This window comes from Podarcis pityusensis, assembly GCF_964106645.2.
Source record: "Podarcis pityusensis genome assembly, chromosome: 2".
NCBI lineage: Eukaryota > Metazoa > Chordata > Lepidosauria > Squamata > Lacertidae > Podarcis > Podarcis pityusensis.
Window position 1 is genome coordinate 39,342,619 of NC_138029.1, and position 26,899 is coordinate 39,369,517.

Genomic DNA, 26,899 nt, shown 5'->3' on the forward strand with positions numbered 1-26,899 from the left:
CCCCAGCCCAATACCAGCTTTCAGATGCATGATGAGAGACAGACATGGCAGGCAGATTTGTTAAGCTTTGTTTGATACATTCTCTGGGTTCAGTGTCTGTCCATTCACCTGTTCTTTGTTAAGGATATATAGGCTGAAAATCAGCAGTACTTCTCTTGTGAAACTTCACAGTTTAGCAAATGCTTATCTATTGTTTTATGCAAGAGAACTTCTTTTTGTAGTGTCAGGTGAGTGTATATAATACCGGCACCTTTTAGTTTTTAAAACCTCATATCTGGCACATCTTGCTCCAAGAATGGTTTCCAAACTCAATTTCCCCCCATGCATATATTTCTGCAGAGTTGGTTGTGACACTGATAGAGTGCAGCAGAGGGCTTCTCTACATTGCACATCCTTTCTGGACTCAACAATACAATTTCTCCTCTGTGGTAATATGAAAAAGCCACTGATGAAATAACATTACTTATTTTTTTTTATAAAGGTTTTGTGGTCTGATCCAGTTTCCAGGCAGCATGAGAGAGAAAGTTCTGTTTCAGCTCCTCCTCCTCCTTTGCCATCCGTTTCCTGTTGTAAGTATTGGAGATGTTGGTTAGGAACTTGGAGGTGTTGATCTTTTATTGCTTGTGTGGATTTCTCTAAATGTAGTTGGGCAACTTCATGACAATTTGCATTTCTTCTTCCATAATGTATTTGTAAATCACTACGATCTTCTTTGAAGAGTGCTCTCAGTTTAGCAGTTGGGTTCACCTCAGTCTTGTTATTTAATGCACAGCAAATAACCCAGCTTTAAAGTCCACTAGACATATCTGGCTATTGAACCAGTATCCTGTTTTCTGGACCTACATAGCTGAAAGGTAGAGTGACTGTGTATATTCTAATTTACTATGCTGGTTGACTCTGGAGTGCATGTGTATGAGTGTTAACGATACCCTAGTGCTTTAGAACCTTTGATTTTCTGGACATGATACAAAGGTGTTCTTACCCAAACATTTAGTCTCTTTAGAGTAATTGAAAGCTATTCCTTTTTCTACCTCCAGATAAGAAAGGCAACAGCCAGTAATGTCTATGAAATGCTCATAACCTACAGTGATATTGCTGAACCGGATATTATAGAGGAGGTCATGACAATTCTAAGTGACACTGACTGGTGAGTTAATGCAACCACACCTACAACCTTATGCTGACTCCCAACCCTTGACATTTAACCCTCCATGTTGGAGTGCAGATACAACCAGACAAATGTGTGTTACAATGATGACTGGGGAGGTTTGATGCCAGTTTCGATTCACATGAATCTGGAATACAAATTTCATTTGATGCAAGGAGTGATCTTGAACTGCATTTGCTTATGTTGTAGATTTATTCACCACCTTTTGAGCTAATAGACTCCCAAGGTAGCTTATACAATTATATCATACAAAACTATTAGCTCCTCTCCTTCAGTGACTGGCTGCTAAAAGAAACACTCGAGGGTGTGTGGTGTTACTGTTGAGGCCTCTTCCTATCTCTCTAGCATTTCTGCCACCATCATTGCTGTTCTTAAGGGCTTCTAATGAGACCAGAGCAATTAGTTTCAGGCACTGTTTCTGAAGCTGGCCTGTCACTCCTGAGTGGGGCTTTTCCACAGCTCCTGGCTTTCTGTGTGTGGTGCGCAGTGAAGAGATATACTTGGGGAAGGTGGCATTAAAACCTCTCCCTACTCTTTAGTTACTGCCCTTATGGAGCCTCCAGTGAGCTCAGAGCAGACAGCTTATTAAGTAGTGTATTTAAACTGCATTTATGTTTGCTTAGCTTGTGGACTACTTAATTCATCATAGGTTTACTTATCCCATCTTGGAATGGGTTGGAGTAAAGTTTGCTAGCCTAAGTACTTGTGACGTGATAGACTTTGAATCTGTCCGTATAACTTGATGCTATTTTCCCTCACCAAACAGGGATGCAGAATTGCCATTTCTGAGGAAGAAGCGCAACTATCTCTGTGACTTAATGAAAGTGCCCAAACCACAACTAGCAGCTAAGGTAAAGTTTTTAAAGGATCCATTTAACTGACCGTGAATATTTTTGGGGATTCTTCCAGGAAAGACTTGTGACCTGCACATTTAGCAAAGCCCACAATTTCAGGGCAGGATATTCAGAGTTTTGCTTCAAGCCTAGCCCTCTTTAATGCATGTGTGGAACTGCCAAAAAGCAAGTGCTTTATAGCTCCCTTCTATTCTCTTGAAAGCATTCCAGACTTCTGGTGCTTAGCTACTTGAGCATGAATTAATACAGTGCAGCTGGCTCCAAAAGCGGGCTTAAATTCCACTCTGAATTTTACAAGAAAATATGAACATCATAGCATCTGTCTCTTAGATCCCAACTTTAGTTCAAAGAGAGGAGGCTAGGTGATTATTTGTTCCAAAATAATTGCACAAACACCAGTGAGATTTTAATAAGTCAAAAACATGGATATGTGCAACCCAGGTATTTGTAGCAGAACTCATGGCTCCTTCATGCCCACCCCTCGTCCTGCTACTGGACTACGCAAAACTAAGCCATGTGAGCTTGGCTTAATGTTATTGTATGAACTGGGCCATAAAAAAATATTTATTTAAATTTTACATGAACGTGTGTGTGTATTTGCAGCCAAAATAGAACAGCAGAAAATGAACAATGACCATCATTCATTTGACAACCATTCATATATTTGAGTTGTTTGACAGCAGTGGTGGACTCTCCTTCCCTGGAGTTTTTTTAACAGAGGTTGGATGGCTATCTGTCAGTGATTCCTGCTCTGCAGGGTGGCCCTTGGGGTCCCTTCCAACTCTACAATAACCGTGACAAGAGAAAACAATACGCTGTTGCCATATTCTGTTGTTTCTTTTAGTACCAAATCTCAGCGATGGTAATCTGAGGTTTTAAACTAAAATAGGAAAATATTGACATTCTATAAAGTGGAACCCCTTTCAGAGTTGCTTCTCACATTTGAGATTTGAAAAGTGCAACCTGTGTGTGCGTGCCCATCTGCTCTTCGCAAAGTAGTTTTGAGTACTGGTTGAATATAGCTGTATCCCACCTGCAGTGCTCGCTGCAGTTGTTTACATTAATGTAAGACCTGTCCCCAATATGCACTTAATTCCAGGTTTTTTTGTCCTGAGGTTTATACTGCTTTCAGGAAGAAGTAATGTCCAGGCAGTTGCAGTGGCAAATGGGACAGAAATGTCCTACAATATACAATAGGAATACAACAATACATTAGTGTTCCTGGTTTGGTGGAGGGCAAAGTGGTTGTGCAGCAGCAGCAGCAGCAGCAGCAGCAGCAGCAGCAGCAGCAGCAGCAGCATCAATGGAGGCATGCAGTGACGAGTTGTTGCTCTAAGCCAGAGCTGGGGTTTGTTCTCTGAGGAATGACTGGTGGTGATAGTTTAAGTATGATTCTATTTGCTGGTTGTGTGTGTTTGTGTTTGCCTCCCAAGTGACGATGGAATAGCAATTGCAAAGAAATACTCGTTAAGATTTCACAAGGACAAAAAAATGCTGAGTCCTGAAAGCTGTTTTGCATTTCCTCGGTATCAAAAGATTTGAAAATGGTCCCATGGCTCTCTGATCTTAGACTGACAGCCACATCTGCATCTCTTTGTGCTGTAGCTGAAGGCTTCTCTCTCCACAAGCTGGAGGAATTTTCACACAAGGTTGATTCCCTACTACCCTATTTTTCAGAGGGAGTGTATGAAAAATATGCAAGTGCTATCCAGCTTCCAGAGCTCACATTTCACAAAGAGAACCACAGAATGCCTTATAAAATAAGGAAAGAACATTTCAAGTGTGTATCTTTTACCAACTCTCTTGACCTCGATTCACCTTTTTTAGCGGGGGTGGGGGGCAAGCTTACAGTTGAATTCATTAAATAAACTTGTAGCCATGAAAGACGCCTCTCTTTAATATAAAGAGAAGTGGTCAGAATGAATATTTTAAATACCTAGTTGTTTAATAAAATGGCATATCTTGGTATACAAAAGTTGCTACATGTGCAAATTATGTAGTGCTGCAGCTGTACTCCACAATGTATTGGATATCAGCAACTGGAGCTTACATTTGTTGCTCTGAACAGGGGTAGTAGATAATTTGTAATAATATGATTGGTATTGGAGCTGGGCGATAAATCAAGGAATCGTCTGGAACTGATATGGCATCTAGATCACGATACCGGCTTCACACTTTTTGAGCTGCCAATACACCATGGCTCTACATACAGCACTCCTCACTCCCATATCCCTGCGTGCACTGTGCTGGCAGTAGCTGGGGAGCCACAACGTACCTGCAGCTCAAAAAGTCCAGCCACGTGTAGGCTGTGCGCCCACCGCTGCCTCAGGTGAGCTGGAAGAGGGCTTCCTTAAACTACTCCACTGAGGGGTGGGAGGCTGTCTGCCACCAGTGGAACAGTTTAAGGAAGCCCCCACCTCTGCCTCATGTGAGCTGGAGTGGGGGGGGGGCTTGATCAACTGAGGGGTACGGGAAGCTGCTCACTTACCGTATTTTTCGCTCTATAGGATGCACCCGACCATAGGACGCACCTTGTTTTAGAGGGGGAGAACAAGAAAAAAAATTCTCCCCCTCTCTGCTCAGCGCCCCTTCAGTGACGCGGCAGGAGAAACGGAGCCCCTTCAATTTCTCCTCCCGCTTCGCTGAAGGGGCGCTGCGCAGCTCTCCTTCTCTGCTGAAGCCGGGAGAGTCTTGCTCTCCCGGCTTCAGCAAAAGGAACCCGAAGCCTCCGGAGCGTGGAGGGAGCTCTCCCTCTGCGCTTTGGAGGCTTCACATTGCTATCGCTGAAGCCAAGGAGCCTGCATTCGCTCCATAGGATGCACACACATTTTCTCTTAATTTTTGGAGGGGGAAAAGTGCGTCCTATAGAGCGAAAAATACGGTACCTTATCAAGCCCCTCCCCAATGTTCTTGGTCACACAAGCCAGAAGAGTGTGGGGCTGGGTGATGTATCTCTGCTCCTCATGATGTTAAAAACCAGGTATCGCCCAGCCTTAATCAGTACTGATGTATATACACAGTACAGTAGCATCAACCCTTCCATAAGGAAACTTAATTTGTTATGCATAGATTTAAGATGGCTAAGCTAACTGTTTATTCAGTTCCACAGATGTGGTGTCAATCTATTTTGTTTCAAAATAAGCTCTTAATAACTCATGGCTCTTCCTTCTTTTCTGCAGAGCACATAATTGAAATTTGTCAATATTAGGAAAACAAGTTCTTCAGAGCAGTAGATACAACAGCGGACAGGAGCTACTGTCACAGCAACTTGAAAAGTCAGGATTGTGGAAGCGTCTTTTCAGAAGCTGTGTGCAGAAGGGGTTTTAAACTCAAATGTATGTTAACAAAACAAAAGTCGCTATTTCTGGTCACTCCTTAATCTCTAACCACAAGATGGCAGTTTGGCCACATGATATTCTCTTGTCTTTCATGTTCAGTATGTATGCTGATGTTTTGTGTTTCTTTCCCCAAACTGGATTAAACATCTATTGGAAAGATCATCCTACCAGCATTTCCTGTATAGTCCATCTTCTTCAGCTGTTAGCTTGGTCTACAGTGAATATTTAAAGCACCAGTAAAGGCAATTTGTAGGCACTAAGGGACTTTATCCTGTCAAATGAAATTATGTACCACTGTTTTGTAAGAAGAACCAATGCACAACTCCAGTTGCTGTGCACAGAAGGGCAGCTAGCAGCTTTGCTGTATAGGAAAGAAGAGAAACACACACACACCAAGCAAAAGGGTTTGTTTGTACGCTTGGTATGTTAGCAGAGCAATGTGGCACAATGATGTTCAGGAAAGGGACTATTGATGTTCTTGGCATGTGTGAAGGGCACCAAAACAATGGGATCATAACCTAAATTCATTGTGTGATTTCAACTGGAAAAATGTTACCTCTATAAACAGGAAGTACAGCTGACTCTCCTGTGCCACCACCAATTTGATATGAAAACTCTCAGCCTGCCATACACTAACATTATCTGGCAGTGCTCAGATACTGTTTTAATTTAGTTTATTATATATTACAAATAATAATATAGCACCCTTCAGTTATATTCCTAGGGCACTTTACAAAAAAACAAAGCTAAATACCAGAAAAGCAGCCCAGATACAGTCTGCAGGTTTAAAACTGCGTCTGAAAAGCCTGGGGATGTTTTTTTAAATATCCTACCTGGAGCTACAGGGGCAACAAGTTGCTGTGAGCAGCATCCAAAGAATGTTTTTGGAAATGTTATTTCACCCCTCCCATTTTTGGCTATGCAAAATAAATTTGTCTAGACTGGAAAACCAATGTGAGCCCCTCACTCTGGTTGGTTTTACATCAGTGAAAGGGTCTTAAGCATGTAGCCAGAAGCATCTGATACAGAGGAACAACCAGCAAGGTTATGTAGAAGTAGTTCTTGTTATCACAATGGATTTCACTACTATGGAACAGGAGTGCCCTAAATGACTAGTTAATCTCACAATAGGGAGGAAAAATTTAATGGAGACAGTTTCCAAGCACATTTATGTAAATTATATTCTAATTCTCATGTTCGACTTTTACCTAGCCTGAGGATAATGTGTAGCCTCTTTAAGCCTGCATATTAAACCACATGCATCACACAGCATAGCAGGGCCTTAGAGGAGCCTCCAGCTGTTCCTGCCCATGCTGGAATTACATAGGCCCTCACCACTTCTTGATACAAGGGCCGACGTAAATGCACCCTTCTAAAAAACAATGCAAGAACAATTGGGTGTGTCCCCTACAACGTTAGACATTTCAACGTGTTAGCTGGGGTAGGGTGGGGAATCATCAAAGTTGTGACTTGTCTCATTTCCCCCAATGTGCAGGTTGTAATGGATCAGCAGGGTCTCATCCTGCTATTCCTTTACAATGTGTGAATGGTGCAAAGGAGTGACATCCTTGAAATGCTAGCAACTCTGTGGGAAACTCCTGCTGTACACCTTCAGATTGAGAGCAGCATTCACAGAACAGAGTTTAGATTGTATACTAAGCTTTGCTGTCATTCCACCATCAGCTGTCCCCCCCCCTTTTTTTAAGGGAATACAAGTAGTATTTCACCTTTTAATTTACTAATACCTGTTTTGAGGAATTCCCTTGGAGGTGGGGGCAGAAACAGACTAGCGTCTCCTCTGGTTTGTCTCGCAACATAAAGCCTTCCAGTGCACCACGTTCTTCAGTTAAAATGATAATAATCCACAGCTTCCTTCAGATTCAACAACTTCAAGTTTTCCTCAAACTGTCCACCTGTCAAATCCTGTCAAAACAAAAGATCAATTAGTTGAATCTGTCTGACATACTTAGATTTCAAAGATCCTTCTTTACAGGAGTGTATATGGTTGGTTTTCTTTTTGTCTGGTTGTTTGGTTGTAAGTCACTCTGGGTTGATGTGGGCAAGTTAAAGGTTGTACTAAGAGATACCGATAATAGTTTGCTCTCTCTTCCTTCTCAACCCTCGCTTCTTTTCCTGCCCCGAAACTATGTAAATCCTCTAGCATGAAACCACATCATTTCCGTGATCCAAGCATACAATATTAATGTTTAGTCACAGCAACAGTCATTGTCAGTTGAACTCAGTCCAATACGAGTGTGTAGGATTCTCTTCCTAACATGCTGAGCTTGTAGGAACATTTCGACTCACACTGTAAAGTCCAAAAATTTAAGGACTTAAACTTGAGCATTTCCCATTTCATGGCTTTTTACTGTATGGGGAATACCTGCATATCTTACTGGCAAGCCTGAAGGGACTTTATTGTCAGTCCAGGATATTTGGGGGGGAGGATGCAAGTCTGAAATAAATTTGATCCATGTTATAACCATTACTATCTATTAATAGAGGTTTCATTATTCCAGATAAGAAATGACCACAGAGCATAGCCAGGGGCTTCCAGCAGTACAATGGGTCATATAAATACTGGCTTATCAGAGCTCATCAGGTCTCCCATCCCTCTTGACCAGCGGTTCTCAACCTGTGGGTCCCCAGATGTTGTTGGACTACAACTCCCATCATCCTTGAGCTCTGGCCTTGCTAGGTAGGGATGATGGGAGTTGTAGTCCAACAACATCTGGGGAGTCTTGACAGTTGCACATGCTAATGACATTGCTGTCCCCCACCCCCTGGACATATAGAATTCTACATATTCTGTGACCTACCCCCATGTCCTTTATGGAGTAATGTAGGGGGAGGGAAGACTTACACTGCTTTGATGCTTTGTAAAGGCAGATTCCTTGTGCTTGAACAGTATCAGCATAAAACTTAGAATGTGCTGTAGCACAGTTCTGATCAGGCACTATCCCATCCCATGAATGACTTGGGGGTGGGGGTGGGATTCCATCTGTTGCAGAACAGGTAACAGCAAATGTCCCAGCACCTGATGTTCTGCTATACCCAAACAACGACGATGGATTCAATACTAGGTAATAGGTAGGACAAGGAGAATGCAAGGTCCTTAATTTGACCAGGAAGTGAGCAACACCAGCTTTCATGGTGATAGTGATTTGAACAGAGTGCATAAAAGCAAGTAGGATAGCGAAGGGTAGAGGTTAAAAATGGACAGAGATGGGTTAAGGTGAAGGAAAATCTTTCTCCCTAGCACAAATATTGCTATTACCGGAACTACTGTCTTGCAGATGAGGACCTAGACCTACGGGGGGGGGAGGGGACCCAACCCAATAGCAGCACTACATTTTTGACCCACAGATGCTACTTTTCAAGCAACTTAAACGCATAACATTCTGATGACAGCTCAACATATTGCTGATTTGGTGGATTTTGCATAATGAATGGGTTCTTTATTAAGAGATGCTTTAACCAAGCAACTGGACTATTAACTCTGGCTACTGGTGATTCCTCCAAATCCTACCTACTGTACGAAGAGGAACTTTGCGCCTATTTGCCAACCTGCACAGTCTAATGTGATGATACCCTCCACCCAACCTTGTGATTGGCAAGAAAAGCAGATGACATCATTCGCAACTTCAGCATTTCTCTTGAGCCTTTAATTTCAGGGTGCTTGTAATTTATGTTTCCAGTGGGATTAGCCTTAAATAATACTCCATCATTAAGATTAGTAAGAACAAAGGAGCTACTGCTTCTGAGTATGAATAAAGGGTAATGTAACACTTTTGAAAAGTAGGACACTAACATGAAGCTTTGCCTTAATTCGATAGTCCCAAAGTGCATGCAAATTCCACAGACGCCAGGAGAACATACCTGCATGGAAGCATGTACAAAGCTGGATTCTAGTTGCTACTTGGAGATCCCTACAGCAATATCCACCACTTAACAAAGCGTGTTCCCGTATTAAACCATGGCATGAGACGGTGAGCCTTCTCTCTTAACACAATCCTTACAGAGCTGCATACAATATCTTCAACCTAAAAACCTTTTGAATCACAGAATTCAAGACATTGTGCCACCTCAAAAATTATTAATGCCCTATTATTAAGCTTCAACTGCGTGGACAAAGAACTGGAAAAGTTGGGTGATGATTGTGCACTTCTCTCTCTGAATTTGACCAAACACAAAAGGAGTGCAGAGTCAAACTGGATTGGAGAGCAACATTCTCTGCTTGATCCAGCTGAAACCCTTTGCCTTCACGTGCTGAATAATTTTTTTACTGAATACCCAGTAGGGTGTGCACTGGGTAATTCTTCCTACCAAGGAAGACTTTAAAGAGAATGCCAAAACAAGCTAGCCAGGAGCTGCTTTCAGGGTGGAAGGTGCGCCGCACAGCTGGCAATTGTAGAAGTTCCACCCATAGGTTTAAACTGTTTCCAAAGCAAACAGCCCAGGCCTTACAGCCATCCAAAGCTAAACGAGAGCCTGTTTCTCACATCTTAACACATAATCTCTGACAGACCATTCATTCCTGGGGGTGGAAAAACCCTATTTCTCTCAGCCCAAAATGCAGATACTTGCTTCTGGATAATTTCGCCAGGACAGCCAGGTTCCTTCAAAGACAGAGTCTTAATGAGATTCTCCATTGCTAAGACTTTACAACTTAGTGAGGCCTGCCAGTTTGGTGACACAAAGCCAGATAGCCTTGTGAAGTGAAACTCAGTGAAGATGAGAATGTGGCAACATGACCAAGTCTGTTGACCTTTTAAAGCCTTGGTCACTCCCTGTCTATAAGAACTGAGAATTCAGGGATTCCTTATATGTGGTAACATATAATTCCATAGCAAGGACTCTTGATATTGGGGTTCCTGCAACAACTTACTCAATGAACAAACCAAAACTGGGGCAGAATGGAAACACAAGCTGTATTTTTATTAACAAACTCAACAAGGGATGAAGCTTGATGGTTTCACTATTAAAGGCACAGTAAGAAACACTGTTTCGGGTTTACACAATAACTTTACTTACAATTCCCCACACAGAACTTATATTAAATCTATTTCTTCCTAGTATGGCTATCCACTTTTACTCTGCCCATAAAACACCTCTAGCACTTTTCTAGGTACTTTCCCCCCATGTGAGGAAACTGAACTGCTTTATCCCGCCCCCAAAACCCCTCAGCAGGTCCTGCCTGCCAATTAAGCTGTCAAAGTCTCCTTTTACCATCCACATCTCCTGACTGGCTATTTCTCCTCCCTGTCATGATTGACTAAGAGTCAATCGCAAGCCCCCTAAGTCCAAATACTGCACATTCTGTGCTGTCATGGAGACACTCCACATACCTGGGCGAATGCCCATAAAATTGCACCCCATCACTCCTGTGGTGCAGCTCTGCAATCTATAGGGGTGCAATTGGCCCTGGAGTTTAGGGGCCCAGTCATAGACTCCTACTAAACCATTAATAAAACCTAACAATTCCATTAGTCTCAGCCAGTGCTGCATTAACTATTTATAGATCAACACACTCCTGTGACCTTTTCGTAGTTCACACCCTTGTTACTACATGACAGTAATCTGGCATAGCTTCCACTTCTGAACTGGCAAGATAAATGGAGTGAGTGTGTGTCTAGTCATTCTGTGCTTTTAAGCTTCTACCGTAATTTCTGAGGCCCAAAGCAGACCGGGGGGGGGGGGGGGGGAGAGGAGATGCTGAATAAAAACTGGCCAGGGGGGAAATCTCAGCTACTTTCATACTGAAAAAGTATGTGACAAAACAAAATCTAGCCTATGATATTTAAAGGGAAACTTGGTGGAAATTATGCAGAAAGGAAGGGTGGTGGCAGGAACAAAAACAGTATAACTGGCACTTGGAAATTATGATCTATAGATATTAAAAATTATGTCCCCCTGCTCCCCCGCCCATTAGCAAGGGAGATTATGATGGAAGCAATGGCAGAGCACATGCTTTGCACGTACACAGACTTAGGTATAAATCCCTGCCATCTCCTATTCAAAAGATGTCTTTGTAGCAGGACTCGGAAAGACTTCTGCCTTTGCCCTTGAGAAGCCATTGCTTATCCCAGCATGTGGTGAGCAGGATCAGCTGGGATCATGACAATCAGCAGGGTTGCATGGATCTCACCCCTGGGCTTGGGCCTGCATAGCTAACGGATCGAGATGCAAAGTATTCCATGAGATCTAACCTGCAATGGAAGGTTTGGAAGGAAATGCACTTGGTACAGACTCCTCTGCATCTGGACCAGGACCCTGCTAAGACTATATGGCTAACAACACTGGAGGTGCTAGAGATTTTCAGGATGCACAAGGCTGGCTATCCAGGCTTCACTAGACTCTCTTCCCCAGGCACCTCCTAAGGAGTTATCACTGGTTTCTATGTAATTAAGCAGTATAGTTTTTACTGTGGCTGGAAGAACTTGATAAAGCCGGAAATGGGCTAGCCATGCTGTGCATGCTTTTTAAAATACTGGTAGTAAAATATAAATGTGACAGTCGCATGTGAGTGCATAACTCAGATGGTGATGGTGGTGATGATGATGATAATGATGACAACAACAACAACAACACATCAATCACCAATCACTTGCTACTGCCTTCCACATTTGGTGCATTGCAGTTAAAAATACAGGTGATAGATGTGACCAAATCCACGTGGGTGTCTGGGTATACCAAAACCACACAAGCTTAAGGCACCCGATTAAAGGTCAGATCAGAGTTTTCCAAACTTTTCATGTCCATTACATACTATTTAGACATGCATCATTTCGTGACACAGCAATTCAATTTTACTAGCAAACTGGAGGTTCAACTAACCCCTTTCCAGCCCCGGGAGAAGCGTGCAGCCAACACACTTAACGTGTCACAACACACAGTTTGGAAAGCTCTGGGTCAGATCATTCAGTGACCAAGGATACTACAAGGTTAAGCTGTATGATACATGACTCAGTGGGCCATAAGCAGGGATCAAACAAAAGGAGGGTAGAGAAAGCAAAAACACACTAAATCTGGGGAATGTTTTAAAACTGAAATTAACAACTCGCACCACTGCATCTGCCAAAAATATTTTAAAAACCTAAGTCTTCTTTATCTTCATCTATCATATATGAGCTATGCTGCTTCTCATCAAATGAACACTTATGTGCAATTCCTCTCTTGCCTCTACCTTCTGACTTTATTTTACTACCAGAGAACTCGAGTCTCTTCCATCTGCAGCAATTTTAGTACTCATTCCCTTTCATTAGTATGTCTCGACTTTTTCAGAATCCTCTCCAGGTTGCCAGCATGTTTCTTGAACTGTGGTGTCCAAAATGGAACATTGCAAAGCAACTGTACCGTTGCTTGACCAATGCAGCAAAGTCCTGGTTTGCAATATTATCGCCTAGATAAGATGTTGACGTTTAAATGCAGCTTATAATGGTTGCAGCTTTTGTGCCGCAACATCGCAGGGCTGACTCTGGCTTCCTACTACTCATTAAATAAGGCTGCCTGCCTGTGGCATTTCCCCCTCTTTTGCCCCTCTCCCTCCCAACACTCCCGGCTGTCCTTTGTCTGCAGGGCTTACTGTGTGCTGCATCTCCCCCTTCATCTCTTTCAGGAGTGTCAGCAGAGGCTGGGGAGGAGGAAGGGCTCATGTATTTGGGGGAAATTAAATACACAGCAGTGTGGTGGGTTTGTTTTTCATCTCCTCTTTCATATGTGGCCTGTGCAGAAACGAAAGTTCAAGGGGCCCAGAAATACATCTCGGTCTGAATCCTCGGATTTATCCTTAGCCTGCATTATATCACCATGGAGCAACAAAAGTTCAACTTCTCTCAGCAAGTTTTAACCAGTTTAGAAACCATTTCCTCTGCCATCAGGCCTGCAAAGAGGGGACTCTTCCAACCCTTAGAAACCACAAGTCACTTCTTCTTGCTGGTAAAGAGAGGCGGGGTGAGGTTTTCAGCTCAAACTGGATGCGAAGCAAAACAAGGTCTGCTTCATGCAAAGTGAGAACAGAGGGGAAACAGAAGAAAGGCATTTCCAGTTGGCAAGTCATTTAGCTGCTGTGAAGCGTTTTTTAAAGGGGAGTTTAAAAATTCCTGACATGAAATGCAAAGGGTAACTCTCAATGCAACCGAAGTTTTAAGCAGTAATCAAAAAAGCGCCTTCTTGTTGTGCGTTCTCTGAATTGATCTGTGCTCAGCTCCAAGGCATTCTACCAATATCCGATAACCATCTGTGTCTTAGTATACTATTAATCACGTTTCATAGGTAATATAAACAGTTTGGCAAGGTTTTTCAACGTTTTATAGACAAATGATTAAAAATTTGCATTAAACCAAACCAAGGTGATGGACAATATTTCATGTATGTATACATAAGAATGAATAGAAATTGGCGTTTTTTGGACATCAGTGTGGTGTGGGAGTGGGTGAGGATGGGAGAGGCTGTTTCCATGAATTTCTGCAGGCTCCCAGAAACAAAATTTGTCCTCTTCCCACTTCTCAACACCCATTCCACTCTTGCAATTGCTGGCCACATGACCCGGAAGCTGTACGCCGGCTCCCTCGGCCATTAAGCGAGATGAGCGCCGCAACCCCAGAGTCGGTCATGACTGGACCTAATGGTCAGGGGTCCCTTTACCTTTTTAACTTTATATAATGCTCCAAGTGTTCAAAGTGCTTCACATACACTATGGCAAATGAATCCTGGACAGCAGGTATACATTATCCCCCATACTGCAGAGGCTGAGAAATTGCGACTTGCCTAATGCTATGCAGTGAAATTATGTCTATTATAAGACTTGAATCAGGGACACTTGCATCAGTTCTTACCTAGGAGGAAGAGCATTTTGGTTTAACTCTACTACCTGCCTGCTGGTGCTGCTGTGTTAGTTCTGCTTGGCAACATCAGATGAAAAATAAGCTGATCCAGTTTAGGTGAAATGTTCAGAGTGGGGGGAAGGACACCCCATCTATGAGTAGCAGGATAATTTGCACAACGTTAACTATCACATCCCCATCACTAAGGAGAGATATGCAACTTTAATGAAAATCATCACCTTGCCAACAAAGGTCCGTATAGTTAAAGCTATGGTTTTCCCAGTAGTGATGTATGGAAGTGAAAGCTGGACCATAAAGAAGGCTGATCGCCGAAGAATTGATGCTTCTGAATTATGGTGCTGGAGGAGACTCTTGAGAGTCCCGTGGACTGCAAGAAGATCAAACCTATCCATTCTTAAGGAAATCAGCCCTGAGTGCTCACTGGAAGGACAGATCCTGAAGCTGAGGCTCCAATACTTTGGCCACCTCATGAGAAGAGAAGACTCCCTGGAAAAGACCCTGATGTTGGGAAAGATGGAGGGCACAAGGAGAAGGGGACGACAGAGGACAAGATGGTTGGACAGTGTTCTCGAAGCTACCAGCATGAGTTTGACCAAACTGCGGGAGGCAGTGGAAGACAGGAGTGCCTGGCGTGCTCTGGTCCATGGGGTCACGAAGAGTCGGACACAACTAAACAACAACAGGTAGTGGTTTCCCTCTCACTGCGCAGGGCAAGAATTAAACCACAGGGGCCATGTAAATCATTCCTCCCCTGCTGATTTCTCAAGAAAACAAAACAGATTTTAGAGCAACGCAGGCAAAATTGTAGTGGCTAATGACATAGCTTCCTTCACCCACCTTAGTGTCACTATTCACAAAGTTAGGAAAAGACACCTTGTAACGCCAGAGAAGTGAGCCCTAAAATGCATCCTCTTAAAAAGAGGTGTTTTTATTTCATTAACGCATGCATTTTTATTCTCTTAAGTAAAAAAAAAGAGGACTTCCAGAGCAGCTTACAAAGATCAGAAATACTGTAAGACAGTCCCTGGGCTTATGATAGAAAAGACACAAAAGAAAAAAGGGGGTTGGGGGAGGAAGGACGCATTATTTATAAAGAATTGGGGTTTTTTTAAAAAAAAATGCAACCGCAGCTGCAGCTCTCAGTAACAAATGAGTTTGCTTGGGTGAGTGGTTTTGATATGGTGCTTTTCTAGGTAATTTAAAACTTTAGCATTCCTCTTTCTGTGTGTTTCTGACATGACTGAGCACCACTTGAAGGCAGCAAAGAACGCACTGGCTTACCAGGTGGGCTTCAGTCAACAAAAAATATAAAGTCAGTAGTGGTGCAGCCCTGGCCCAAACCCTCAATTTCACACTTCCTTTTACCTGCCAATATGAGGACAAAAGATTGCCCCAAGTTGGGACAAACGAAACCAAACGAGGAATAATTGTTCAATGCGTGCTTTATTGCAACTGAAGGCGCAACTTTTAATTTGGTGTGGATTCCACACGCTTGCCTTAGATAATAAAATTATACTCACCAACTTCACACAAATAATGAAAGGTGGGGAAGCATCTCTGAAATGTAGGATGGGGATTCTGGGCTTGGGATTTTCCTACGGAGAGAGAAGCACGTTTCTTGTTAGCTTATATCCCATAGCTGCATTGCAGCCCACTAAACTGAATGGTGTAATTCCTGCCCTAGTTTGGGTTCTGTGATCGTGAACTGCCATGTGCGCTACTGTGTTGTCAGTGGTTCCTTCTGGTTGTGCCTCTTCCCCCTCCTTGGCTCACATGCAACACTTTAGTTTTGCTCTCCCTAGCTTATCCTCACCGGAGCTAAGTGGAAATACTCCTATTTCAAGCACTGCCATTTTGAGATGAAGCAGCATTTGGGACTCCTACCCCCCATAAAAAAATATAAATTATACCCCCATAGATATCTCACTTTCCTCAAAATATTGTTTTAGCCTCTGCATATGAAGTCCTGGTCCCTCATTAAGCAGGCAGCAAACTCCTATTGATGCCAGAATGAGCAGAATCCAGCCCCAGAAGCAGCATCTTTCCTTTTGCTGGCCTAATTTATTGACATAACAGAAGCTACTTCACAACCTACCTTCCCCCCCCCCCAAGAAAAAACCCCACTCGGTTTCCCCTCTTCTACTGTATTAATTTTACAGCCTCCCATTCAGGGTAACTGTCTGGCAAAGAAGAGGAAAAGCAGCAGGAACTGGATTTCCTAGTGGGAAATGTTCTGTTTAGAAATTTAGTTTTGCTTCTCATTCTTCGCCATTCTGTATTTCTAAGGCAATCTTTTCATTCTGAATAGTTCATTCTCTTCTGACTATTCACTCTCACCCAAGATGACAGCCATTCATAAGGAGAGTGAAGGCTGCCAGCTAGTGTTCAGGAACGGGACAGAGAGCCCTTCATTCTACTATGGGCCACTGCTTTGGTAACAAACCAAAACCTCCATTTCTTTGTAAGGTTGTTTAGAAAGCTGCGCTAAGCCGGCCAATAATCTCAAATCAATGTTCATATTACAAGATGAAATATCAGGTTGCATGGACGTCCCCTTGCTTGCCAAATGCGCTGTGGGATCTGTTCCCATCCTGCAGCCCTTCTCAGAATCTAGCTCAAGTGTAGGATCTCATGGGCTTAGAATCCTTAGAAGCCAAATGTCTCTTTCAAAAGAAGCAAACCACCATCACCGCCACCTCCCGCCTCCAGGTTTCATGACTGGCAAGACCAGCTTGAAAAAAATATAAGCAGTTTCTGCTCGAGTTTAGAAACAGGAGCCATGTGTTTCTTTCTAGTAGCTGAGATGATTCCCCCCCCCCTTTTCACATCTATCACAAAGTACCCTACCATTTCCTTTTCTACTTCAACAGCTAAGGGGCTGACATATAAATCGAAATTCTACAGTGGTTCCCAATTTTGCAGCCCAAATAAAGCAGGCAACATAGAGAATTTTAGCAACATATCCCAATTTGTATATTTAAATGCAACAGCAGTTACATTTTCTGATTTTGTATATTTTGATCCAATAGCAATTACGTCTTCTGACTGCAACATTTATGCTTCTCTATGTGGGATTTGCAACTTCTCTCACAACAACTATATTAAGAGTTAAAGAGCTGATGATGATGCATTTTTAGACATTGTTCCTCCACAGTGATTAGACAGAAATTCAGAACATGCATTTATCGGGACAGCTACCAACCTTAGATTCTTCATAAGTATAAAATCTTTTTGAGATTTTATTTGTATCCACATCACAAAATGCAGTCACCTAAAGGAGACCAGAAAGAAAAAAAATTAGGGGAACAGTTGATTAAGTGCTATTTAGCAATGGAGATATTGAACCTATTTCGTTTAATTGTTGCACACATCTGTGTGTGTGTGTGTGTGTGTGTGTGTGCGCGCGCGCACTACCAGGCTGTTTTAATAGTAGTACAAAACAACAGTTCCATAATAAGTGAGCATGAATCACAATGAGCAACAATGTGCTTGTATACAAGAGTCATGCAGCAATGAGCATATTTACTTGAATAACGTAAGCAAGTCTAGAGGCAGGGGTGTCTGTATGTGTTTAAAATTAAAATTAATGAACCAAACTATTTCCTTCATGCCGTTGCCAGGTCCTAGTGAAAGACAACATGTAAAACACAGTACAATGATGGGCAGTGATGACAGGAACAGCTCAATCTCTTTATTTCCTGGCCTTTAAGTTATCTTAACTATTGCCCAAATGTCAGAGACCATACACACAGCACCCCTACCAAATTGCTAAAAAACGGTCAAGATCAACAAAATTTCTCCTTCCACACACTATTCCCATGGGCATCTATGCCCAGTTTAAATTGGCCACTTTAGCAGTTTAAAATCCATCTGCTAGCTGGATGGAAGATTGATGAGCTCTCAACCCAGAGCCAAGAATATTAGTCCTGTAGAAAATCTATCAGGAGAGGGAATAAACTGTTTCAACTTAAAGTTGGTTCTATCAAAATCGTATCAATTTATTGAAAGCATTTGTATATTCGCCTTTCTGGGTTTGTTTGCTTTTAAGCACACACAACTTACAACGAAACAGTAAAGTGCTTAAGATGGTGTGATAACTCCAAGATGGAACATGATGTTTTTGCAGAATCACACAGGGATCTACAAAAAAAGTTTAGTAATGCAGTATTTATAGATCAGGCTAAATGAGCAGTGTAATAAAGAGTGTTAACAGCCATCTCTGAAGTCTTGCTTTGCCATCTAGGCTTGTATGTTTAGTATTTATTCACTCAATTTTTTACCTTATTTATTGCTGTAGATCTGACCGAGAAGACAACTTATACAGTGGTACCTCAGGTTACATACGCTTCAGGTTACATACGCTTCAGGTTACAGACAGAAATATTACCTCAGGTTAAGAACTTTGCTTCAGGATGAGAACAGAAATCGTGCTCTGGCGGTGGGGCGGCAGCAGGAGGCCCCATTAGCTAAAGTGGTGCTTCAGGTTAAGAACAGTTTCAGGTTACGAACAGACCTCCAGAACGAATTAAGTTCTTAACCCGAGGTACCACTGTAATTAAAACCAGAAAATAATGAATATAGAATGCAAATAGTGGTGTGTTTGGTTAAGGTTTGTAGTACTTGAATAAATAACAAGAAACTCCCTTTTGATGCAGGTGAAAGAGAAGCCTCCAATTTCTATACAGTTCTGCTTGGATAAATGGTGCACTTTTTTTTTAAGGGCCAGCGCTTGTGAAACACATCATTGTTATTCCCATTTTTACATAGGAAGAACTGAGGCTGAGAGATCAACTTGGCCACAGTCCAGGCCTCCCAGATCCAATTTACAAAACTGAAGTTAGAGCACTAATATTTGGCATAACATTGAAAAAACAAAAACCCAACATAGCACTTGATGAATATTTCTGTCAGTAAAAAGAAGTGAAAGCAACCTACAATACACAATCAGATGTATGAATGTCTAAATATGAGGCCTCTGTATGCATAATTTTCATTCTTTGGTAGCACAGAAACTGTTTAAAATAGTGCACAAACAGTCTCGGAATAGGTACTTCCTGCACTAACCTATATCCCACATGGGTGGTCTAGTCTTAAGATGCTTATTTTTGTGCCATCACTATTTACCTTTTAATTAGAAGGGGGGGGAGGAAGAGTCATGTAGCAATTTATGCCTAATTGTTTATGCAATAAACAGAACTCTGGGTAAGGGCTTACACAAACTGCTAACTTGAAAATACTAGGATTGATCTATACACTTTATTTATTTCCCTCCCATCAGTAGGCCCATATGTTTTATGAAGACTGCATGAAGTATTGCATAATATATACCAAGAAGGCAAATGTTCTAACAATCAGAAAACACAATATTCCAGGGAAAGGGTCATAATTCCACAGCTCCTGCAATGCCTATATGATCTCATGTTGAGTGAAAAACGGTGTCTGGTATACTGAACAGACACTGGTCTTGGCAGACACCAATGAGCTTGACTGCCTCCGGTCCAACTGCAAAATCATCTGAAATAGCCATGCTTTAGGGAGAAGGGGAAGTGGAAACCAGGATTCTAAATCAGAGACAGGGAACCTTTGGTACTTCAGATGTTATTGGATTACAGTTCCCATCATCCTTGACTACTGGCCATGCTGATGGGAACTGGAGTCCAGCAACATTTGAAGGGGACCAGATTAGAAAACTGTCTGCTGCAGAAGAAACTACCAACTACGGCCATGTTTTCTTATTGCCCAGTCCAACTTCCTTCCATAATCTCCCCACCCCTTTTGTTTGATGTGGAAGGATTCAGGAATCAGGTACATATATATGCACATGGAAACCCAGGCTCCATGTGCACTAGCTGCTCTTGAGATAGTCAGAAGATTAAGTGTAAAACTCTGGAGAGTTTTTTTCAGCCAGTTCAACTGAACGTGAATAGCTCTTCAGACCTTCAACATAACTGCACGAAGATCTTGAAGAGTAGCTGGTTGCCTATGTTGGGGCCAAAGCTTGCATAGATACCTTTGTGCATTTGGGCAAATGCCCAGGAAGTGTGTACAGCATTTACAGTCCTTCTGATATGCATTATTTTATCCATAAACTCACAGAATAAACTTTAAACAAGTCTGAAAAAAATCCAATTGCATAGTATCTCCAGTACAGAAAACTTTATGGACTTGCACGTTCCCATATGTGTAACCTATGTTGCTTATGTTGTGCTTTTCTCATTAAATCTGCTTGCGTTGAATCAATAAGGGGAATAAGCTCATAAAAGTAACCCAAACATTCACGATGCTGAAGCTGGACTGACAAGCAAAAAGCAGACAAAACAGACCCTTTAAGCATCCAGTAAAAATCTGGGTTTCTATCTACAGCTGCAACCTTGAGGTGAATCGGATGTTTTTTTAAAAAAACAAAAAGGGTCTGTTCAGCTTCACTCTTGCAGAAATGTTATAACTTTGCCCTGTCAATCCCTTGAATCTGAGAAAGGTACAGCTGGGAAGCTGGGCTTCCTTAAAACTGCTCAGACATGAAGCCCGTAAAACTGAACGTTAAAGCACCACTCCATGGCATTATGTAGGTTGGTCCATGAAAATGGTCCCCAGTTAACAGGGTGTGTGGGAGACAAAGGTGCCCTGACTGGCAAGGGTACACGTCTCTGTCTTTTGTAGTGTTTGATGCACTAAGTGGGTGGGAAGCAGGTTGATTCCTCCTGTTGTTGTTCAGCAAGGTCTTCAAACTAGAGTTTCTTCTCCTATCCAGGCTACCCTCAGACACGAAAAGGCACCTACACAGCCACCAGTGTGTAATGGGATGGGTGTTTACATCACTGAGCAGCTGTAAAAGATCAGGATTGAATTCATGATGCATTCCAAAAAACCATCCTACTATTTATACTGAGCCATCAAAATCTTCATGGTCAGCTGCCCAGCATATGAATGTCAGCATGGGGTAGCTTCCAAATAAACTCATAGTGCTTGACAAAGGAGCAAGCAAAACAAAAACAGCGCCTTGCCATTTGCAACCTTGATGTCAACAGAAAGAGGGAAAAGGCAATGATAAGGGATTACGGATAGGAAGAGCCAAGGACAGCCAAACCCAAACCAGGAGTTCTGTGTCTACTGGACTCTGGTCAGAGAAAAGACCCAATGTATTTGATCCAATAAGAACTTGGAAGCACCTAAGTTCTAACATGCACTGGACTCTTCTGAAAGATCAGTACCCTGCAGATCTCTACCACTGAGCACAAAAAGCTAATCTCACACACATGTGAGTGGTTGCACTGACCAGAAATCCAGTGAAACACTCTCCTGTTTAGACAGCTACATGTTAAGGAAGGAGGTGTGTGTCGTAAGCAGTTTCCCTTAAAAAGCTGCAATAAAGGCAACCATCAAAATAAAACAACAATCAGAAATGTAAGGGTTAATGCTGCCAGCTGTTTTCCATAGCAAAATAAAGTAGAAAGAAAAGAGACTAATTACAACCTTGATACAAGCAAAATAATATCCTGGCCTCAAGTGTTGCCAAAGCAAATGTTATGCAAAGGTCAGCTTGGAAGATTGTCAGCATCTCAGTTACTCAGAGCCACACCAGCGCTAGGAAGAGCTTCTCCATTTTGTAATAAGGGGAAAAGCTGACTCGCCTGATGGCGAAACACCACAGACAGCTGCATCATTCTGTTCTTGCACCACGGCTTCTCTCAGTGGGTGGCAACCTTGAGTTGCTAGCATGCGGTTCTATAAATGGCACAAAAGTTTATCAGGGACTAAGAAGCCAATCGCAAGCCAAGTTTTGGAAGTTGTAACTTGCTCACACCAGTGAGCATTTCAACCGATAAGCGAGGGGGCTAAACAAGCAACAGGCTGGAAAAAGAGGTCCCAGGGGCTGGCTTGCTGTGTCCAGAGGTCTTGCCTTGTGTAAGACTGAATCCCCGTCCCCACCCACTGTCTCTGAAACAACTGCATCAGCTGGAATCCAAGATAAATGAAAGCAAATCAGGGGATTTTGTAGAAAGCATTGCACAACGATGGAGGAAAATGATGAAATTTCCATAGCAACATCAAACCATTTTGCAAACTGCACTCAAGTGACTATGGTGACTCAACATTCTGGAGTGCACAGACTTAAGTCAGCTTTAAAAAGTAGTAATCATTTGCATGTGTCCAGAACTTAAGCTTCTCATGCTGGCAATAATCCACTCAATGCTAAGTTTACAGTATTGTATATTGTATTATGCATATTGTCTTATTTATATGATGTTAGCCGCTCTGAGCCTGGCTTTGGCTGGGGAGACCGGGATACAAATAAAATTTATTATTATTATTATTATTATTATTATTATTATTATTATTATTAGAGTGAAGGAAGGTGGCCTTGCAAATAAAGTACTGAACAAGCATTCAGGAGAACTGGGTTCATGTGCAGCTTCCACAGAACACAAGCAAGAAGCTGGGTACATAACTGCATATTCCCTCACGGCAATTTTCACAGATTCCAGGTGATGACATTGCTTTTGAGAGATTATCCAAAACTGAGTTTCAGCTGACATCCGGAAAATGTACGGAAGTATGCTTTCTTTGTCACTAAGAGGTGGGAAGTGGATTCAGAAGCAGAATAATCTACAGTCTGGTTTCGTTTCTGGATAAGGGGTGCTGTGCGTCGCATCTAGCTTGCCCAAAGCAGGACATAAATGCATGCATGTTTATTTCCTACCTCTTCCTTCCAGACACTGCCTTGGGAGGCATACTGCTATGGTGGTTTTCAATCCCTTACTATATACAGTGGTACCTCTGGTTGCGAACGGGATCCGTTCCAGAGCCCCGTTCGCAACCTGAGAGGAACGCAACCCGCCTCTGCGTGTCTGTGGGTTGTGATTTGCCGCATGCGCGTGACATCACTTTGAGCGTCTGTGCATGCGCGAGCGGCAAAACCCGGAAGTAACCCTTTCCGGTACTTCCAGGTCGCCGCGGGACACAACCTGAAAACGCGCAACCTGAAGCAAACGCAACATGTGGTATAACTGTACAGTGGTACCTCTGGTTACGAACGCTTCTGGTTACGCACGCTTTGGGTTACAAGCTCTGCTAACCCAGAAGTAGTTGCTCCTGGTTGTAAACTTTGCTCCAGAATGTGAGCAGAAGTTGCGTGCCAGAGGTCTGCGCGCAGCAGGAGGTGCCATTAGCGAAAGTGTGCCTCAGGATAAGAATGGTTTCAGCTTAAGAATGGACTTCCGGAACAAATTAAGTTTGTAACTAGAGGTACCACTGTATGCTTTTATTCACATGGTTAATTATGATGAAATCCTAGTAAGGGCTATATGGTTTGATTTAAGTATTTCTTACAATCAGACTTTTCTACAGATGACCAATGGCTGGAAGCCTGCAGGCAGGACTCCTGCCTTTTAAAATGTTCTGTATAGTGTTGAACATCTTTAGGCACTACCCACCTTAATAAAAATAATAATATAATCCATGAAATTACAGACTCGATGCACTGGTTGTTGCCTGCTTTCAAGGCCTGGTTTCCAATGCATTTTAACTCCAGTTAATGACAATACATTATTCTCTGTTAACTAAATCTGTCTTGATGAAATGTGCAGTGCTGCACTTTGTGGGCTGTATGTGTCCTTTCCTTTGCCTGGATGGGTGGTCTCAGGATTGCTGATTAAACAGGTTATCATGTCTTCTTTCTCATGCTTTCTCTCCGCATTTGTTTGGGAGTGCATTAATGGTTCAAGGCTAGTTACAGGGGGGGAAGTCATTTGATTCTAGTGGGGTTGCTTCCAGACAACCAGTTTATTGAGAATTTGTCCTGATTTGTTTGCAGGGAGATTAAACAAAGTTGGCTATTTATTGAGCATTATTCTGCTCTGTTCCCGGGAAGGCATCAAAGCAAGCAGTGCTATTTTTCTAGAAGTGTGTGCTCTTTCACACAAACATTTGCACATGTAGAGACACAGCTCGCACCTGTGTTCAGTGTTCACATGTGAGCAAGCCTACAACTGCAATCATGGTGCATGTTTGAAAGGGTAACAAGTCACACATAAACAGGACAACCTGACACAGCAAGGCTAGCGTCACCCAAAATTATCTTTCATGGGGCATTTAGGATGACATCTCGTTTTAGCTATGCCATTTTGAAACCTATTTTAGCATTTTAAAAAACCCCACCAGCAGTGTAAATATGGCTATGTATTTCTTCATACCAAGATAATAAGTGGAAGAATGAAACTTAAGTAAATGGATATTAAAATATATGGCAGGAAGAACGAACATTTATTAAGCGACATTCTTGTGTGCATTTTCCTTGTAAACTCACTTTTTTCTGATTAGCTGGAGTCAAGCTCCTAAAGAGCTTCCTTCCCTGTTTGCCAGCATTCCAAATGGTGAAGAAAGTCCACCGACTGAGGATTCTCTCTTCCAGAAACAAGACACGGTGTGTCCAGATGGTTCCCCTGAGAAATAGAGGGAAAGAGTGAGAGACCAAGACTCATCTTCAGTGAGACACAGTGCATTCCAAAGGCACTCACACAGAAAACGGACCAGCAACATTGCCAGAGGAGCCAAAAGCTGTCACCAGGGAAACATTCTCCTTGTGTAAATAGTAAACTCGATGTCTCTGGGAGATGAAGACTCTCAACATGTAGGTTTTAGGACATGATCAGCCCATGCTGCTCAGATCATAGGAACATGAAGCTGCGAAATAGGTTAAAATTAAGACCATTAAAGCTGCCAAAAGTTGAACAAAAGGAGCAGGAGGATGCCCAAGGCATTCTTTGCTGTTGTCTTATCCAACTTGGATGGATGGCCACCAGGCATTGTATGTAAGATGCCCTGAGCTGTCTGGGAGAGTGAAATATCTGACATAGATCACACCAAGGAATGGATACGCTGCACTGGTTCTTTTAAGAGCCATTGCTCAGTTGTAAAACATCTGCTCTGCATGCACAAGGCCCCAGACTCAATACTTGGTCTTTGCAGAGAAGGCTGGGAGAGACCCCTGCCAGAGAGCTGCTGTCAGTCAGCGGAGGCAATAGGGAGCAAGAGGTTTGACTTGGTATAAGGCAGCTTCCTATAATCCTAAGGAATGTACTGTACTGAAAATGTTTTGGTGTTTCTTTTTTTAAGAAAAGGAAGCTAAATGCAACACAACTGAAATTAAAAATAGTTAAGAGGGGAAAACACCCTAGTGACTCGAACCAAAATATAATCATAAAATACTGTAAACCATAAGCACGAATGTCAAATGAACAAAAACTTACATTTTTCAGCAATGGGTTGTTGTTTCTAAATTGGCACTATTGTCAAGTATTATTAAACTGACACCGATATCTGTGTGTGAGATGTTGGTGGAATATAACTGAACAGGATTTCATTCCATGAAAGAGACCATGGGGAGAAAAAACGCCCACAATCCATTCAGCATCCCCCAACTTGAGGTGTTTTGTAATTGCTCTTTCTTTAAGTGCTCAAATGCGGCAGAACTAATTGGACCATGTATTTAAAAACATGCTCTTTCCCAGGGCTAGTTTTGCACAAGTTAATACTCTGCGTGTTTTCTGGAACTTAATGGATGTCTGTTTTATAAGGTGATCCTTAAGAAATCTAAAGGCATTTCAGAGAGGAAAACCAAAAAACAAGGAGGGGGGCTTCTAATACTTGGTCTTCTGCTCATATGTCTGAAAAGTTGGTTTGTTTTCCCCATAAACTGCAGTGTGCAGCAGTGCACACATACAACCCCCCACCCCATCTCTGAACACACTCAGCACTCAAATTCTCAGAAAAATCTCTTTTTTATTTAGGAAATGTGTAAGAACTGCTTATCACAAAGGGCTTTTAGAGCTAAACTTCCTTTCACCCCCGAATAGCACCTCCCTTCTGTCCTCAGTTGTTGCTCCCTATATTATGTTATCAAATGGAAGTCACAGTTCTTAGTCTATTAAATATGTGTTCAAGAAGTGAAAGGATAACACAGTCGTAATGGAATAAATATGACAGAGGGGAAAACACAGATAGACAGACAGTTTTGTGATGGTGGTGGTTTGGTGTGTATGCATGCATGTAGTGTGTGTGTGTGTGTGTGTGTGTGTGTGTGTGTGAGAGAGAGAGAGAGAGAGAGAGAGAGAGAATATGAGAGGGAGAGTGTGAATGATGGGTTGAGGCTGTGGTGCAGTGCGAGGGGCCTTCTATGTTCTACCACATTTTGGGATATGAAGTGCAACTTTAGATTCTTTATCAGCCTGTAACAATACACTAACCAACTAACTAGTCTTGTTAATGGAAGCTTCCACTAGCACAGGGGTGGCCAACTCCCAAGATCTACTTACAGAATTAAAAACTGGCAGTGATCTACCTCCATTTTTGGATGGTTCAGGTCAAAGTTGTTGACCTTTTTTAAGGGAGGAGGATAGCCCCATTTTGGAGAGTTCTTGGGGAGAAAAAGGAACAGCCACTCACTTGCTGACTAAACTCCATCTTACATTCCGCAGATCGTGTGACGATGGAGGGCAGGGCGAGGGGAGGGACTGGATTCAATTTAACCAACGCTAAGGAAAGGGAACCAGCAATCGACCATGATCTACCAAAACCTCCTGGGGATCTACCAGTAGATTGTTATCAACCTGTTGGACATCCCTGCACTAGCACAACAGGGCTTTCCCTCTTCCTCATTCTCCCCCTCCTCCCACACACTCATCATGTGCCCCC

At 42.5% G+C, this 26,899-nt stretch overlaps 2 protein-coding genes across 9 annotated transcripts in view; one reads left to right on the top strand and one right to left on the bottom strand.

The window, feature by feature from the left end:
• The window catches only part of TBCD (tubulin folding cofactor D), a 135,812-nt gene extending 130,285 nt beyond the window's left edge, over positions 1–5,527 (top strand). For all 4 annotated transcript variants that reach the window (XM_080993611.1, XM_080993614.1, XM_080993613.1 and 1 more), the window contains exons 37-40: positions 482–569; positions 1,038–1,147; positions 1,935–2,019; positions 5,202–5,527. In XM_080993611.1, the coding sequence (XP_080849737.1) occupies positions 482–569; positions 1,038–1,147; positions 1,935–2,019; positions 5,202–5,210 (292 nt within the window). In that variant the 3' untranslated portion in view covers positions 5,211–5,527. The remainder of the gene's footprint in view (positions 1–481; positions 570–1,037; positions 1,148–1,934; positions 2,020–5,201) is intronic.
• B3GNTL1 (UDP-GlcNAc:betaGal beta-1,3-N-acetylglucosaminyltransferase like 1) overlaps positions 5,195–26,899 on the bottom strand; it is a 166,154-nt gene continuing 144,449 nt past the window's right edge. For all 5 annotated transcript variants that reach the window (XM_080993952.1, XM_080993953.1, XM_080993956.1 and 2 more), the window contains 4 exons: positions 24,513–24,648; positions 17,409–17,477; positions 15,727–15,801; positions 5,195–7,283 (listed from right to left, as the gene is read on the bottom strand). In XM_080993952.1, the coding sequence (XP_080850078.1) occupies positions 7,203–7,283; positions 15,727–15,801; positions 17,409–17,477; positions 24,513–24,648 (361 nt within the window). In that variant the 3' untranslated portion in view covers positions 5,195–7,202. The remainder of the gene's footprint in view (positions 7,284–15,726; positions 15,802–17,408; positions 17,478–24,512; positions 24,649–26,899) is intronic.